Source organism: Loxodonta africana, chromosome 8 (assembly GCF_030014295.1).
Source record: "Loxodonta africana isolate mLoxAfr1 chromosome 8, mLoxAfr1.hap2, whole genome shotgun sequence".
Classification (NCBI taxonomy): domain Eukaryota; kingdom Metazoa; phylum Chordata; class Mammalia; order Proboscidea; family Elephantidae; genus Loxodonta; species Loxodonta africana.
This window is the reverse complement of record NC_087349.1, coordinates 93,122,300-93,139,960: the sequence shown is the minus strand read 5'-3', so window position 1 is coordinate 93,139,960 and position 17,661 is coordinate 93,122,300. Positions and strand designations below refer to the sequence as shown.

Below are 17,661 nucleotides of genomic sequence, written 5' to 3'. Positions count from 1 at the left end.
AGAAATAGGAAGGACCTGTATCAATTTAATATTTCAATATAATACTTACTGAATAATTGAATATTTCAAATTTAATATTACATTGGCTTAGATTCATCTGGGATTGTAAATGACCAATAAAAGCTGTTGCCATTGAGTCAGTTCTCACTCATGGTGACCCCATGTGTGTCAGAGTAGAACTGTGCTCCGTAAGGTTTTCAGGGACTGATTTTTTGGAAGTAGATTGCCAGGGCTTTCTTCCAAAGAGCCTCTGGGTGGACTCGAACCACCTTTAGGTTAACATCTGAGTATGTTAACATAGCTGTAGCTCTCTGTTAGGCGTAGATTTTGATAGACTTGGAAGAGGAGTTTAAGAGACGAGAGTGCAGGGAATACTTTTGGGGATGAAAGGGAAAAGCTAAGAAAAATTAGACTGGGTGCTTCAGTTCAACTCCTCAGAAGATACAGCTTCTGTTCTTGCAGAATCTCTGTGGGAAAAACAAAGCAAAGAATTGAAACAAATCTCTTAATTGAATTAAAAAGTCCACCCCTCCTCTAATTACAAGGATATTTCTGTGAAGAGTGAGATTTTTGTCTTAATCCTTTGGATTGATCTCCATTCTGGCAGTGCCGTCACAGATATTCAGAAATATTTTTGTTTCCAACCTTTCTCATTGGTATTTATTTAAATAGGAGCCAGGCTCCCAGGAAGGAGGTCACAAAAATCTCTTTCATTCCTGCCCACAGGGTTTTACTGTACTTATAACACAGCAAGTGATTGTAAATATGTGAATAGAGGAATAAATCATTCATGCAAAAGACATACTCCTTGAACTTCTATGAGCGTGACATTCACTTTCTGTTTTCTTTCTCTCAAAACCTTTGCCTATTTTTTTGTTGGTTCCACTGGTGATCTCACTGTCCACCTTTAAACACTGAACTTTTAGCTAGAGGGAAATAGTCAGCTCTTGGTCTACTCAAAAAACTTTGCTTTCCAAGAGACCATTTCAGCTTTCTTTGGGGCCTGGAGCCCATTAGATGGTAATCCAAATGCTGAAATTTGAGCTGAGACCCAGGCCTGAATAGCAGATTTGGATTCCTGAGTCTGGCCAGCTGTCTGCAGGCAGATGACAAGGGCTGGGGAGGGAGAAGAACCAAGAGGAGCCAGGACAGCGCGAGTGTATTTGCTGTGTGAATTGAGGCAGCTTCAGGTAGGGTTTCCTGTGGGGTTGTTTGATTTGGGTTAGGTTACCTTCTCCTCAAAATTTTCTCCTCGTTCCACTTCCCGGTCACAGTGAGATAATGCTTGCAAACACACTTGTTTCCAGGAGTGGATTAAAAATGGATTGTCTTATTTACAGCTCTGTTTCAGATTTTTTTTTTTTTCAGATTAGAATTCTCCCATTCTTCTCGTACATCATGCCCACCTACAGACCCCACCCTCAAAAGGTCCGTTCATTAGAATTTGATCTCATTCATCACTTTTGACTAAACTTGGAGTTTTGTACCCTTGGGAGAAGCCTATCTCTGAAGAAGCTCTGCCTCCTCTATAATGCTAAATGAAAGGGCATGAGCCTGTAGGACAGAAGTAGCCCTGGAAAATTAAACAGAAACAAACAACAAACAAACAACAGTTGCCTCCAGGTCGATTCTGACTTATGGCGACTCCACGTGTGCAGAGTAGAACCGTGCTCCATAGGATTTTCTTGGCTGTGACCTTTCAGAAGCACACTGCCAGGCCTTTCTTTTGAGGTACCTCTGGGTGGACTTGAACTTCCAACCTTTAAGTTAGTAGTTGAGCGCTTAACTGTTTGCACCATGCAGGGACTGCTGAACTCTTTCTTAATTATTGGATTATTCCTGGTGAAAGTGAATTTATGCTATTTCATTATTTTTTGCCTTGCCTTCTTGGATCTTTTGGCTAATACGGAATTTCATTTTGTAGCTTGTCAGTTAAGAAAGCAAGTTCAAGGTAGCAAGAGGAGAGATTTTCTCTCTCTCTACTGTCTCCCTCCATGCCCCCAAAGAGTCTGACAGAAAGTGCCAGGAGAGCTCAAGTTTGTATATATTTTCTCGTTGGCATTTACTTGTTCAAACTATGGGAAAGGCCCGCTAGCAACCAAAGTGCCTAGCTTTGCAAATCTAGGCTTTACTGTATGCATCATAGAAATGAAATCACTGGCAGGACTGAGAAGAAATGCACCAGGACCTGCCATCCTCAGCAAAATATATGTTCCTACTCATGCTTTGAGACAGTCAGTGGATGTTTCTAGAGATATCCAGTTCTGTTCAGTCTGCACCCCATCTGCCAATGAAAAGCAAAACCAGAGGATCAGATGATTGCTCCCATCCTCGCCCATTTCACGGTTCTTTGTGGCATTTTATCTCAGCCTACTTTCCCACAAGTGAGCCACACGTGACCTGAGCTGGTAAGAACATGCAGTTAACTGTGTGAGTCTTGCTCTGCACTTTGAGGTCTGTCCTCCAATCTCTCCCTTGAGGGAACTGGAGGCTGAGAACGGACATTCCCAAAGCTGCCTGACTGTGGATGGGCAGCAGCACTGGTTTCTGTCAGGAAGGACAGGGACAGGATGTGATGGAGTCTGGAGCAGTGTGAGTCATCTTTACCCAGAAACCTGGGAGAGCATTGAAGGCAGACTTGGAATTCTCGTTGTGCAGATGCATTCCTGAATGTTGAACTTCCCAGAAAACCTCCCAGTGCCCAACTGGGAGGGACCTTGCTGTCAGTTTAGAAACCAAGCACCAGTTTTGGTTTTTCAAAGCCAGCTCATTAGAATATTAAGCCTATTTATAACCTCATTATTGCAGCACCCATATGGCTTTTACTCAAAGAAAATCACTTTAAAAAAAGAAAGATTGCCAGGCGTTTCATAATTTAACATCAATGTTTAATTGGCCCTCACTTCCAGGCTATCAAAAATGACCCCCACGTCATCTGACTTTGGAGTATATGATGTGTACATTTGAATGCAAGTGTGCCTGGTTCTTTGGGAACTCCTAACGATTGATTAAAAAGCAAATAAAGCATCTTAAAAGCATTCTGGTGCCCACCTCACTGTTGTTTCTTGATATTCCCTGTACCTTTCTACTCTACCCCCAGGCAGATCCAGGCCTGCTATGAACACACTAAAAACCAAACCCACTGCCATGGAGTCGAATAGAATTACCCTTTATTTTGCTAATTTTCACCCCGACTGGGGACAAACCAAATACCAAACCCATTGCCATCTGCCTGCGTGGTGCAAATGGTTTGTGTTCGACTGATAACCTAAGGGTTGGTGATTTGAACTCATTCAGAAGTGCCATGGAAGAAAGGCCTGGCGATCTGCTTCCATGAAGGTTACAGCCAAGAAGATCTTGTGGTGCAGTTCTAATCTGTAACACATGGGTTCGCTGTGATTGGGTCCAGGAGAGGTAAAATGCAGAGCTCAGTGTTGAGAAGACTGTGCGAGATGCAGTAGCCACAGAGAGCTTTGGGAAACCTTTTCGAATATTGGGGGGTCAGTGCTCTTTGCCCTTTAATGATGCTCTTGTCTCAGTATCCACTAGTCAGAATGTGATCAGCCTGGATGAAAATGGATGGAAGCCTTCCAGGGAAGGTTTTCTGGCTCATCACTTCCTCTACTCTGCACACACACACACACACACACACACACACACACATACACATACGCAGACACAGACGCAGACACAGACACACACACCATTTGACACTTCTTGGGTAATCCTCACTTCCACCAAAACATTCTGGACTTAAATAGACATAGATTTTCAGTGAAGGCCAGCAGTCTTTTAATTTGCTTAAGAGGTGAGGGAGTATGGGCCAATCAGTAACTCTAGCTACAGCCCATAATATCTTTGCATCGAGTTAGAACTTCCTGAGGGTGCTTGGGGATGCTCTGTAAGCAACTCACTCGGCTTCAGTGTTCAGAGAGTTATTGATAAAAAGTATTTTTGTGAAAAGATAGATATACCTGAGAATTATTATAGTACCCAGTTCAGAAATAACCGGTTTACTTTCTTTGTCTCCTGCCTTCTGAGCAGTGGCCCAGCTTTCACATCAGAGGGAAGTGTGTGCTAGGTTAGCTGGGACCGTTGCTGAGTGAGTGGCAGGCTACACAGGCTGCCGTGTCCCTCTCTTGGGCGCCGAGGAAAGCCGAGCAGGGTTTCAGCAGGTCCTCCTCTTAGCAGGACTGGGTTAACACCTGCTTTCTCTGTGGTTCAGCTGTTCCTGAGACTTGAATGTATTCAGTTTTTCACCCTAGAAGAGCAATTTTCAACCTTTTTTTCTTTATATTTTTAATCAGTGAAATACTTTTTTTTTCATACAAATTTTGGAACCCTTTTCAATAATACTACCATTATTATTTACGTAATACTATCGCTATCAGTAGGCTCCTAAGTGTCACAAATGGCTTGCACTTGAGTACTAGCCTAAAGGTTGGTGGTTTGAACCCACCCAGTGGTGCCATGGAAGAAGGGCCTGGCGAACTGCTTCGTAAAGATTACAGCCAAGAAAATCCTATGGAGCAGTTCTGCTCTGTAACACATGGGGTCGCCATGAGTCAGAATCAGCTCAACGATGACAGATACTGGTATCAATACGGTAGCTGACTTTCTTGAACGTTTGCTGAATACCTAGCACTGTGCTAAATGCTTTATATTCCTTATCACTCTCAATCCTCTCAGAGCCCTGTGAGGCAGGTATTATTACGCACATTTTACTGATGAGGAGACTGGCGGTTGGGGAAGGGATGTAAATTGCTAAAGGTCACCCAGGTTACGAAAGGTGAAAGGATTTGAGCTCAGGCAAGTGCTCTTAAGCATTTGGCACCAGTTGTTGAGCTGACTCTGATGGATGGCAACTCCGTGTGTGTCAGGATAGAACTGTGCTCCACAAAGTTTTCTATAGCTGACTTTTTGGAAGTAGATTATCAGGCCTTTCTTTAGGGGTGCCTCTGAGTGGACTCAAACTTCCAGTCCTTTGCTTAGCGAAACATGTAATTCTTTGCACCACCCAGGGACAACTCTGACTCTCTCTCTTTCTCTACATACACATGTACATTTATATACACATCTGTGACTTTATATAAGGAGCCCTGGTGGCGCAGTGGCTAAGCGCTCAGCTTCTAACTGAAAGGATGGCAGCTCGAACCCACCAGCTGCAGCACAGGAGAAGGATGGGGCAGTCTACTTCCGTAAAGATTACAGCCTCAGAAACCCCACGGGGCAGTTCTACTCTGTCCTATAGGGTCACTATGATTTGGAATCGACTCAACAGCAACATTTTTTTTTTTTTTAATAACCAATTTATAATTATATAGGTATATACACATAAAAAAAATACACGTATATATATTTAAGTCTATAATGCCTATCCTTAAAAAAACAAACAGAGGAAGCTAGGTGTGTGTGTATGCGTGTGTGTGTATGCGTGAAGGGTAATGCCCATTCTGGGGTACAGAGCTTGAAAACTGCGCTCTAGAACTTCTCTGAGGTGGTGTCTTTATCGTGGCCTCCTGAAGCTCTCACACTGCCAGCCTTCCCAGATCCTTGAGCCCAGCTGCTCCTAGCCATTCGCAGTTTGATCTACTCTCTGCTTTCTACATCAGCTCAATCTACTACATACTGAGATTTGTGATTTATTGTTTCCAGTTTTAAAAAACTGTGAATTTAAAGTAAATTTGAAAAACAAAACAGAACATTTGAAAACACCCCCCTTATCCTCCAGGCTGTGAATCAGGGATAAGTTCCGTTGTAAGTTCTTAACAACAAAAGGCTGAGAATAAACTGGGTTTCTTTTCCAGCTCACTTCCTGCATTTGGATTGAAAGAACCCAGTATGTTCTATTGTTGGTTTTGTTTGTTTTCGTCTGGTATCCAAGTTTCTTACTGGAATCTTTTGATTTCTTCGTGTAAATTCCTCAGTTTTCTTTGAAGACATCAGAGTTTGTTTTTTGTCTCAGTCACTTTTAGGTGTTCCATCCTTAGGCAAGTTGCTGATCTCTGTGAGCCTCTCTTTTGTCCAGTACAAAGTGGGGTATACCTGCCAGGGTTTTGGGAGGACTAAGCGAGTTAATTTATGCAAAGGGCATGGAAAGGAGTTGGCGCTCAACAGTTGTAGGCTCCCCATTCTTCTCTTATTACTTTCCTTCTGCGTGCTGGAAATCATGGCTGTGGTAGGTGTCTGGAGTGGACACGCTAGAGCCCTGTTGTCTTTCCACGCAGTCATAGATGTGGACAATGCAGTGCAGTAGGGTGTGGTGTATGATAGGTTTTAGGGTGCTGTGGGACAACAGGAGAAAATGTATAACCCCACTTCCCACAAGAGGTTCCTTCTGCTCCAAGTAACATCTTTTTAAAAGAAAAAAAAAAAAAAGTATATATGTGTATATATATATATATATATTATTGGTTAACTCTGTCCTTTATACTTTTCTGCTTTAACTCTTGCCAGCTCCCTCTATATCCCCTGTCATCTGGGCTGGGCTAGGCTGGGCTGGTTTGAGGCCTCAGGCTTGCCCTCCTTACTTTCCAGCCTCATACTTACATGGTATTCCTCTTAATTGAAATCCCACCCATCAATCAAGACTATCTCCTCCACAAAGCTTCCTTGATCCACCCCTTGTATTTGCTGTTACAATCATATTACACTTCAGGCACATGCCTTAACTTCCTCTTCAAAATGGAAATTCTTTCATAGAGAGAATCTTGCAGAGTTAGGAGGATTTACCATGTGTGTTAAGTGCTTATTACTAGTAAAACCAAAAACCCAAACCCATTGCCGTCAAGTCAGTTCTGTCTCATCGTGACCCTGTAGGACAAAGTAGAACTGCCTCATGGAGTTTCCAAGGAACAGCTGGTGGATTTGAACTGCTGACCTTTTGGTTAGCAGCCTGAGCTCTTAACTACTGTGCCACCATGGCTCCTTATTACTAGTAAAAAAAAAACAAAAACAAAAAACCAAACCCATTACCATCGAGTCAATTCCGACTCAGAGCCACCCTATAGGACAGAGTAGAACTGCCCCATAGAGTTTCCAGGGAATGCCTGGTGGATTTGAACTGCCGACCTTTTAGTTAGCAGCCGTAGCTCTTAACCACGACGTCACCAGGGTTTCCTTATTACTAGTAGGTGCTGAAAATGGAAGCTGTTCTTATTTTTGTTCATCTTTGATTCAGCGCCCCCAGCAGTGGTTTTGCCTGGTGCTTGGCAAATGCTAGGAGAGTTCTGTGGAAACCAATAGCAAAATTGTGTTCTCCTGACCTCTGAAGACACCCTCTGCTGATGGAATTAGTTGGGCTTCTGGGTAGAAACCAGGGGCATTCATTTAGCCCTTTGCCCTCTGCCCTTGGTCCTCTTACACTCTCAAAGGGGTATTTCTGGTCTTGCCAGAGGCTTCTTAGATCTGTTTATTAGACAGCAGTACTAATGAGGCCTAAGGGTATGGGTCATACCTACAGCTCACTCTGCCCTTGACCATTTGCTTGGAGAGTGTGAGTTGTCAGTGGTGACAGGGTCCAGGTGGGGGAGTGTGGATATCAGTGCACATCTGTCACAGCTTTTGGAGAGAGTGCAAGGTGCTGTTTCAGGCACTGGGATGCAGTGGAGAACCAAAGAACCTGCCCCCAGGGAGCTGACGTTCTGGTGGATTATCTCATTTATTTCTTACAGCAGTGTCTCAGGGGTGGTTCCCTGATTATTCCCACTTTACAGATGAAGAAAATGAAACTCAGAGGGGTTGAGTAACTAGTACAGCATTGTGGAGCTAAGTGCCAGAGCCAATACTGGAACACAGGTAGTTTGTCTCACAAGTCTGCCCATTCTTGTAGGTAACTTTCGTCCTTATATTTATTACCCAAACATGTATATATTTATATGTATTTATACAGGCAGTTCCTGAGTAACGAATGTCCAACTTACGTACAGCCTGCAGTTATGAACCAGCCCCCGTAAAGCCTATTATATTAAAAAATTGAGGTACATGCAATGGTTTGCAATAACAAATGGGTGCTATTTTGCGACGCTCATGGAAACATTATTATTACTGTATTATTATGTTAAAGATGTTTTAGTGTATCTGGGAGTGTTTCTTTAATTTTTTTATGCACAGAAATGTATTCTATATACTAAGACAAGCATTTAAGTAATTGACGTTAGGTATGAACTGTACCTAACTCTTGCGAGTTAACACACAAATTCAACTTAAAGACAGATTTAGGAATGGAACTCATTTGTGATTGGGGGCCTGCCTGTAGTCCTCTCCTGTATGTGCGTATATATATTCTATATTATTATATTTGTGTATATCTAGATGAGGCTGTATATGTATATATGTGTGCATATTTTAAGAGTTTTTTCTGATTATAATCACAATGTTTATTTTTAAAGGAATTTGGAAGATTCATAAAATAAAAATAAAATAAGTCATCCATTAACCTACAACCCAGAGATCATGGTTAACATTCTGGTTGTTTCCTTTCAGATTAATAGCTATGGGTAGATACCCGGTCAAGAATATACTGTAGGTTCTGTGTTGCATGCTGCTTTCTTCACTTAACATTTAATATTGCCATATATATTTTCACTTTATTAGAGGTATAATAGGAACCCTGGTGGCGCAATAGTTAAATGCTCGGCCGCTAAGCAAAAGGTTGGCAGTTCGAACCCATCAGCTGCTACGAGGGAGAAGAGATCTGGTGACCTGCTTCTGTAAAGATTATAGCCTAGGAAACCTTATGGAGCAGTTCCTTTCTGTCCTATGGGGTCACTATGAGTCAGAATCGACTTGACAGCACACAACAGCAACAACAGAGATATAAAATATCTAAGTGATTTTAAATTTGAAATATCTGTGCCTTTTTTTTTTTAAACATGTAACATACAGCTTGATTTCCTGGGTTCGGTGACTGTAATGGGGATGCAGGTGTGGAACTAATGACTACTGGGCAGTATTGCATTTCCTGGAGGTCACACAGGAGATGGCCTTTCCTCTCAATGCACTTCCTTTCCTCTTATCCCCACTGGTGAAGAGCCTGTAAAGCTCCTTTGGGGGTTTCCAGAGTCTACAAAAACTGACACCAAGCTGAAAAGAAATTTCAGTATGGAGACAGCATACTTATACGGCCTTTTCCCCCATAAATGCCTTTATGACCTACATGAGGTAGTCAGGGCAGGTACTGTTACCTCCATTTTATGGATTAAAAATCCCCAAACCCAAGAAATCTGACCAAGGCCAAATGACGACTGTAAATAGCAGAGGTGGGCTGGAACTCAGGCCTCTTCTGCTTCCTGGGGAAGTGTTCTCTCAGGAGACTTGAAAGATTGAACCTGAGCCCACATCTGAGCCATTATCAAGTTCCTAATGTTGCTCTCACCACCTTAGGTCCTGCCCCTTCTCATTGCCTCCCTACCTGCTTCTTCTGGCTTTAAAGACCATATATCTGACCTTAAGATGGTCTAGCTGCACAATTGCACATCCGCAGTTTAAAAAGCAACATTCTTAAAACCTTCCTTGTAAGATGATGAGCGTAATAGTGACAACAATAACAATACAAATAGCTAATAGGTATTGACTTTTTAACACGTACCAGACAAGAAGGGCTTTAAAAGCATCCTTCCATTTAATCCACACAATTCCACACCCCTCGCCCCGCCATGAACCTGGTAAATAGAAGGGCTGAGATTTGAACCTGGATCTTGCTGCTTTTCAAGTCAGATCTCAACCAACATGTTAAACTGCCCTTAAAGAGAGAAGGGAAGAACATAGGGGGCAGAGCCATTGAGCTTCTGGGATGCTATTCTTAACTGTTATGACTATGGTTATATAAATCTGACCACAATGTAATACAGTAATCCAAAACTTTTCACTGGGCTTTGAAACACACAAGCTTCACAGAGAGAACCCTCTCTGAAGTGTTCACGCCATGCTCATCCCCACTGAACTAATCCTTTTCAAAACCACTGCCTGCCACAAACCGTTTTCTGATATGTGTTTATGCTTCTTTTTCCTACAGGAGGAAATATAAGAAAACGTCCCAGAGGTAAGAGCATCTTCCTGAGCCAGGGTTGCTTCCTGGACCGTGGTTGGTTGAGTCATTTGTCTCCCAAACCTCACAAGTTTGGCTCCGTGGTGGATATTAATTGAAATAAACAGTCTCTTGGTGTCTTCTCAGTGAGCTGCCTGCTTTATCTTCTGGTCGAGGCTGCTGCTGTAATTAAAAATTGATTGCAGGCCTTTCATGTGGCTCAGTAGGTGTCTACCTTCACAGGAGAGTGGGTCCTGTGGATTAAAAGGCTTATTCCTGCTGGGCTGTCGAGTGATTTTACTAAAACTTTGACCAAAGAGGGATTGGGCTGGGGTTGATGGGGAGCACAAAGGGGTCTTTAAATACATGCCGCTGAGCTCAAAGCATAGGTACAGATATAAAGATTGCTGCTTTTGTTAGTTGTCTTCCAGTCAGCAATGACTTGTGGCCACCTTATGTATAATGGGAGGAGACGTTGCCCCATACTGTGCCATCTTCGTGATCTTTGGTATGTTTGGGTCCATTGCTGTGGCTATTGTGGCAATCCATGTCATTGAGGGTTTCCCTCATTTTCATTGGTCCTCTATTTTACCAAACATGATGTCCTTTAAAGGTAGTGCTGGTCTTTGATTTGACTGTGGATAGGGTAATTTAAAGTAAAATATTATCTGTCATCATCCCCATGAACCCATTGCTTGGAAAAAAAATGGATCTATAAAGATAAAGCCCCTGCTGGGCTGTGAACTATGCTTTGGAGGCCCTTTGGGATGAGGAGCCATGACAGGTTCAGGCTGACATTGACCTTGACCTGTGTCATGCATCCTCTGTATTTCCAGTTCAGAAATGACTTAAGGGGTCTTTGAGTGCATGGCCTCCCAGCTCCAATGGAGAGCCCATTTTTCAGTGATTACGTGAATTTAACTCCCCATTAAAGTGCTCTTTGACAGGTGTTCTTTGCTGATTTGTCAGAGCAGTGCGTGTATTTGTGTATGCACACAAGCAAGTTGTGATGATGTGGGAGGAGGGTGGATTCTACAAATAATAGAATAATGAAATGAGTTTAGGAAATGTCATGTACTTCATGGTGGAATTCATTCATTAGTTCATCTTGTATACATGTTTTTTAAGCAATTATTTGTTTTCATAAATGTAATTGGAAATTAATGGCACCTAAGGCCTCCCATGACCTTCTTAATTTCTGCAGCATCATCTCCTGTGTCCTCCAACTTTCCTTTCTCTTCTCTAAACTTTAGCTACTGCTTTACACCAAAGACGTGACTCTAAAGGTCCAGACAGTCGTGGATGCTTTCTTAGGAAGAACTTTGCTAGATTTACAATGAATATATTTATCTCACCTAAGGATGGGAAACCATGGTGGCATAGTGGTTAACTGCTGTGGCTGCTAACCAAAAGGTCAGCAGTTCAAATCCACCAGCCGCTCCCTGGAAACTTTCTGGGGCCTGAATAAGGGAGTGGGTAAATATTGCCCATCATACTAATTGCAGCTCTTTGAACACATTGTGCTGACTCATTCTTCTGTATCTTTGCATGTGCAGTTCCTTCTCCCCACCTTGAACCTGCTCCCATCTCATGGTTAACCCTCTTTGAGCTGTGTCTGTTTTCTGTGTGCTCCTGTAGTGGCCTGTGTCACACTGCACTTTCTCCCTGCCTACCTGTGAACATCTTGTGTATTATGCCTTCCATGTTTCTTGCACCTGCCACACTGCCTGGAACAATAACCACTTGGTAAATGTTGTTGAGTGAATGAATTAATACTAAGTGTTTTCTTACAGACTGGGCTCTTCGAAGGTATTGTTCCTGCTATTGGTGATTGCACCAGGCAGAAGTGCCTGTTTTTCAAAATTCTTTTTTATTTTGTTGAGATATAAGTCACATATCAAGTGATGTATTGCTTTGGGCATATCTGCTGCAAAAGACCTCTTTAAAGTATTAAAAAGTAAAGGTGTCATCTTGAGGTCTAAGGTGCACCTGACCCAAGCCATGGTATTTTCATTTGCCTCATATTCATGCAAAAGCTGGACAATGAGTAGGAAAGGTCGATGAGAACTGGATGCTTTTGAATCATGGTGTTAGCGAAGAATATCGACTATAACATGGGCTGCCAGAAGAATGAACAAATCTGTCTTGGAAGAAGTACAGTCAGAATGCTCCTTAGAAGTGAGGATGGCGAGACTTCGTCTCATGTACTTTGGACAGGTTATCAGGGGGGACCAATCCCTGCAGAAAGACATCATCCTTGCTAAAGGGTCAATGAAAAAGAGGAAAACCCTCAACAAGATGGATTGACAGAGTGGCTGTAACAACGGGCTCAACATAGCAATAATTGTGAGGATGGCGTAGGACCAGGCAGTGTTTTGTTCTGTGGTACATAGGGTCGCTGTGAGTTGGAACGGACATAATGGTACCTAGCAACAGTGAGAAGTCACATATCATACAATTCACCCATTTAAAGAATACAATTCAGTGTTTTTTTTTTAGTATATCAAAGATATATGAAAATATCACCACAGTCAATATTAGAACATTTTCATCATCTCAGAAAGAAGCCATGTATGCCTGTACACCCATTAGCTGTCACTGCTCCCATTAAACTTCCCCCCCGCCCCCATCCTGGGCCGCTTATCTATTTTCTCTATGGATTTCTCTATTCTGGACTTTCATGTGAGTGGAATCATAGAATATGTGACCTTTTGTGACTGGCTTCTTTCACTTAGCATAATGTTTTCAAAGCTTATTCAAGTTGTTGCATGTGTCATCACATACCTTTTTATGTTGAATAACATCCCACTATATGGGTATGCTACATTTTGCTCATGCGTTCATCCATTGATGGACATTTGGCTTGTTTCTTCTTTTTGAGTATTATGAATAGCACTGATTTAAACATTTGTATACAAGTTTTTGTGTGGACATATGTTTTAATTTCTCTTGGGTATATACCTAAGAGTGGAATTGCTGGATCATATGGTATCTCTAGGTTTAATCATTTGAAGAACACACATTTGTCTTGAGTTGACTAAAATATAAGCCTAAGTTATTTTTCCTTAATATATATGTTCCCTGTTTTGCATATCCAGTAATGCCATGTGAGTTTTTCAAGTTCTTTTCCAGGAAAAGTCAGAATGAATTCTGGAATGGTCAGGATTGGCTTGACATGATCCAGTGAAAACCTGGAAAATAATACTATTTCTTATGGTTAAAAATCCTTTCTTAATAAAAGTCATGTGCTAACTTCAGCCACTTCAGCCTCAGTGGCTTCACTAAAGAATGACATTGGGAATATATTTAATTCAAGTGCCAGAATATTTATTCCATTTTATTGAGCAGAGTTTGGAAAGCACATTCCAATAAACAGGGCTGTTTAAACCTTTTATTGGTCAAATATTCAAAGTCTACACCTCCGTCTAAAAGGGAAGTGGCTGCTTTTCATTGTACTTGACATCCATATTGTAGATGTAGACACATTACATTCTGATCAAAAATCACTGATGTATTTAAAGTCTGCCAATAGGTTTCAACAATGGCATTTTCCAATAAAGACCACTTTAATCTTATCTGTCCTAATAAGCATCATGTCACAGCAGAGACTCCTGTGTCACATAGTTCACAAATAAAGCCGGTAATCCAAAGTAGTGGTATTATAATTTGATATGCGATGTAGAGGTGCATGAATCATTGAGGGGAAAAAAAGAACGAAAACTTTAAAGCTTCCTGGAAGTTGATATACTTTTCTAAATTGAGCTTATACAGATGGCTAAACAGCCATGTCTTGTTCAGGTTCATTGGGTGCATGCTAGTAATTGCATGTGAACCAGTGAGCAGGATGTAAATTAATCACTCAGATGAGAGGGCATAATAGCCTTCAGCAATAAAAGGTAATTTATCATTTTCACATGTAGTTAACCTGGGGCATGAGATACTTCAGAGTTGCCTCAATTTTATTTTAAGGAGAGATAAATAGACAGGTGAGAGGGAGTTTTACAAGAGAGCTGCTCAAAGCTGTCAAGTTTGAAATTACTATCCTGATTTTTTGAAAGCATAGTTTTTGCATATTGGATTTGAATGCTGTAGCATTTTTTATGTAATTATAATAAAAAACAGGCAGTCTTGTACCAATTTTATTGAAGTTGTGCAAAGTACAGATTAATAGATGATTGGTTTGAGCTCTATTTTCAATCAGACATATATTTTCCTATGAAATTGACCAAAGTTTTACTTATCTGTCATTGAGTAACAAACTATTCCCAAGCTTAGTGGCTTAAACAGCAATATTATTTAGCTCAAGATTTTATAGGTCAGGAATTCAGGAAGGGCTCAGCTGGGTGGTTTGAATCTGATCCACCTGATGTTAGCTGGGGTGGCTGGGGATAGCGAATCTACTTCCAAGATGGCGTTTTCACTCACGTGTTGGGCGCCTTGGTGTTCCTTTGTCTCTCTCTCTCTCTTTACATGGCTTTCATCTTTCACAGTGTCTCCTATGTAGTTCGGGCTTTTTATAGCATGGTAGTCTCAGGGTAGTCAGACTTCTTACGTGGTATCTGACTTCCAAGGGCAAGTAAGACAAGAAGTGGAAGCTTTGAGTCTCTTAATTATGCCCTGCACCCAGAAAGTGTCACTTCTGCTGTATCTTATTGTTCAAGCTATGACAGAGCCCACCCAGATTGAAGAGATAGGGACATAGATTGCACCTCTTGATGGAAAGGGTTAAAGGATCTGTAGCCATTTTTAATCTACCACAATCCACTTTCTAACCTTTTTTCAAAATATTGGTTGAGACCTTTTCTTGGGAGCTGTAGGTTCTGGGTACATGGATGATTTATTTGCTCAGTGGTAGATCTTCACCACCACCATCAGTTGCCGTCGAGTTGAATCTGAATAATGGTGACGCCATGTGTTTCACAGGAGAACTGTACTCCAGAGGATTTTTAATTGCTGATTTTTCGAAAGTAGATTACCAGGCCTTTACCCTTGGCACGTGTGAATAGACTTGAACCGCCAACCTTTCAGTTAGCAACCAAGCACGTTAACCATTTACACCAACCAGAGACTCCCAGTGGTAGACACTTTAAAGTATATTTTGGTTCTCCAAGTCAAATTCTGGTCTATTTGAATGTATACTTGCCTATTTAATGATTCATTTGGACTGGGGGCAACTGTGATTTCTTTTTCAATTTAGCAACAGGTATACCAATGTGTACCAATGTGTACTCAATTAGTTAGTTAAATTCTAAGTGTAGTTATTTGGCTTGAGTTAATAGTCAAACAAACCTGGTGACTTCATGTAGGAAAATGAAATGACATGATTGCATTAGAAAGATGTTATAGCTCATAACTTTGCTTTGTGTGACCCTACCTTTGTCTGAAATTTTGTTGCTAAGTTTATTCCCTTTATATATTTATTTGGAGCCCTGGTGGCACAGTGGTTAAGAGCTCAACTGCTTACGAGAAGGTTGGCAGTTCAAATCCACCAGCCGCTCCTTGGAAACACTATGGGGGAAATTCTACTCTGTCCTCTAGGGTTCCTAGGAGTCGGAATTGACTTGATGACAACAGGGTATATATTTATTTACCTTTAAAAGACATATTAAAGGAAAAAAATCCATCAGCTTTCAAACTAATCATACTGTTACTACAATTCAACTGAGGTAGTTTCTTTCAATATTTCATAAAGTACTAGGCAGATCCTAGTAGGAGAAGAGAATGTTTTGCTGATGGTGATTCTACCGAGACTCATTTTTTGTGTTAATGGAAATGTACTCATCTCTTCCAAGAACAGAATTTCAGCCTAAGGAGTGATGTTATAAGTGCTCTTTAATGGACTAGCAAGGGCACCAATAGGTAGGAGGTAAGCTTCTCTATGCACTGAAAACCTTATTGGATTGTCCTTTGAATCAACATGGTTAAGAGGAGTCGTCCTTTTGCCTTGTGAATGAGACTTATTCATGAGGGCCAATCATTCCAAGAGATTTGCTGAAGTGGTGCAAGGGTAATTTGACAGCTAGGAAGATTACACAGTAAACCTGCTGCCCCATAACATTCTCATCAGCTTGCTTTTAATGCAGCTTCAGGCTCAAGTTACCAAGTCTAGCTCTGAGGAGGAGTTTGTACCTCTGAGAAAGCGTGCCAGACCATGTACAAAATAATCACAGATACTTAGCAGCAGTGATCTAAGACTCTTGGGCTGCCCTTAAAGAAAGGAGCTTGCTGTCAGACATACCCTTGTAATCTGAATCTATGTTAGAAGACACACACACACACACACACACACACGCCCCCTTATTTCAGTGTGTTAGGTGATGCTGTGATTGGTCAGCATAGTTCTGACGCAGAGGCATAAATAAAAACACATCCACAAACCCAAGGTACAAATATTGGGTTTTCGTGTGTCTGGACTATGGGAACACTTTGGTCAGGGTGATCAGGATTTGGAGTTTTAAGCCATACCAGGTAACAAAACCCTCATTAGCATGAAGGTTTTTGTTTGTTTATCAATAATCCTACCTCTGCTTACATAGTTTAAGTAAAAGTTCTCAGTTCTGATTACTATATTTGATATACTCCTTTTATAAGTCTCGATATATCTGTGAGCAGTTAATTTTAGCCAAAGGCATCTATTATCTTTTTGACAATCACACTATATTTGATAGTCACACAAATAGTATGATATAAAAATCTTCCAATTTAAAAGTTTATTTACTGTTGCCATACGACGCTTAATTTAAAAGTTTATTTACTATTGCCATACGACGCTTTGAGTGGTACAAACGGTTAATGCCTCTGGCTGCTAACTGAAAGGTTGGAGGTTTGGGTCCACCCAGAGGCACCTGGGAAGAAAGGCCTGGTGGTCTACTTCCAAAAAATAGCAGCCACTGAAAACCCTAAAGAGCACATTTCTGTGATACACATGGGTTTATTGGTTTGTCATGAGTTGGAATAGACTCGGTGGCAACTGGTTTGGTTTTTTCTTTTTAATTGCCACAAACTGGTAAACCCTGGAAATAAAAATATATGTAATAAATAGCCCTCTGTCAAGAGGTACACAGGCGTATCAGTGAGACACATATGAACAAATAATTATAAGAGAATGTGGTAATACTTGTAACAGGCTAAGGATGGTACAGGACTGGGCAGTGTTTCGTTCTGTTGTATATAGGGTTGCTATGAGTCAGAACGGACTCAATGGCACCTGACAACAACGTAAGTATTAAAAGACATTGGAAACAACTAGGTCTATTGGTGGGAGATACTTGCATTAACATGCACTCTTCTGTCACTAGATTACAAAGAGAGCCTACAGTATTGCTTATTTTTCATGATGCTCCGAAATATGGGGGTATGGAAGTTTAATAAGATAGCCCAGAGTCATTTCTTCTTGACTCTAGAACAGAGATTTCTTCCATGTTTTCAGTTCTTTCTAAATGTGTGCTTTGCTAATTCTTCAGGCTTACTCTCAAAGGGATAAATGACTCAAAACTCTCCTGGACATCAGGGGAAAGACAGACCAGGATACAAACATTTGAGGAGATCATCCATAAATAACCATGAAGTAGATATTGCACAAATAGATAATAAAGTGCCTGACATCTCCTGCAAGGCAAAACAAGAAGTTATTT

General features: G+C 41.2%; 1 protein-coding gene across 8 annotated transcripts in view; it reads left to right on the top strand.

Moving 5' to 3' along the window:
* Positions 1–17,661, top strand: part of PDE1C (phosphodiesterase 1C) — a 604,116-nt gene that overhangs the window by 267,721 nt on the left and 318,734 nt on the right. For 6 of the 8 annotated variants that reach the window (XR_010322749.1, XM_064290126.1, XM_064290124.1 and 3 more), the window contains one exon: positions 10,016–10,042. The exons of the other annotated variants lie outside the window; for them this stretch is intronic. Coding sequence is in view for 5 of the 6 variants with exons in the window: in XM_064290126.1 (XP_064146196.1) it covers positions 10,016–10,042 (27 nt within the window). In the remaining variant the exon portion in view is untranslated. The remainder of the gene's footprint in view (positions 1–10,015; positions 10,043–17,661) is intronic. 8 annotated transcript variants of the gene reach the window in all.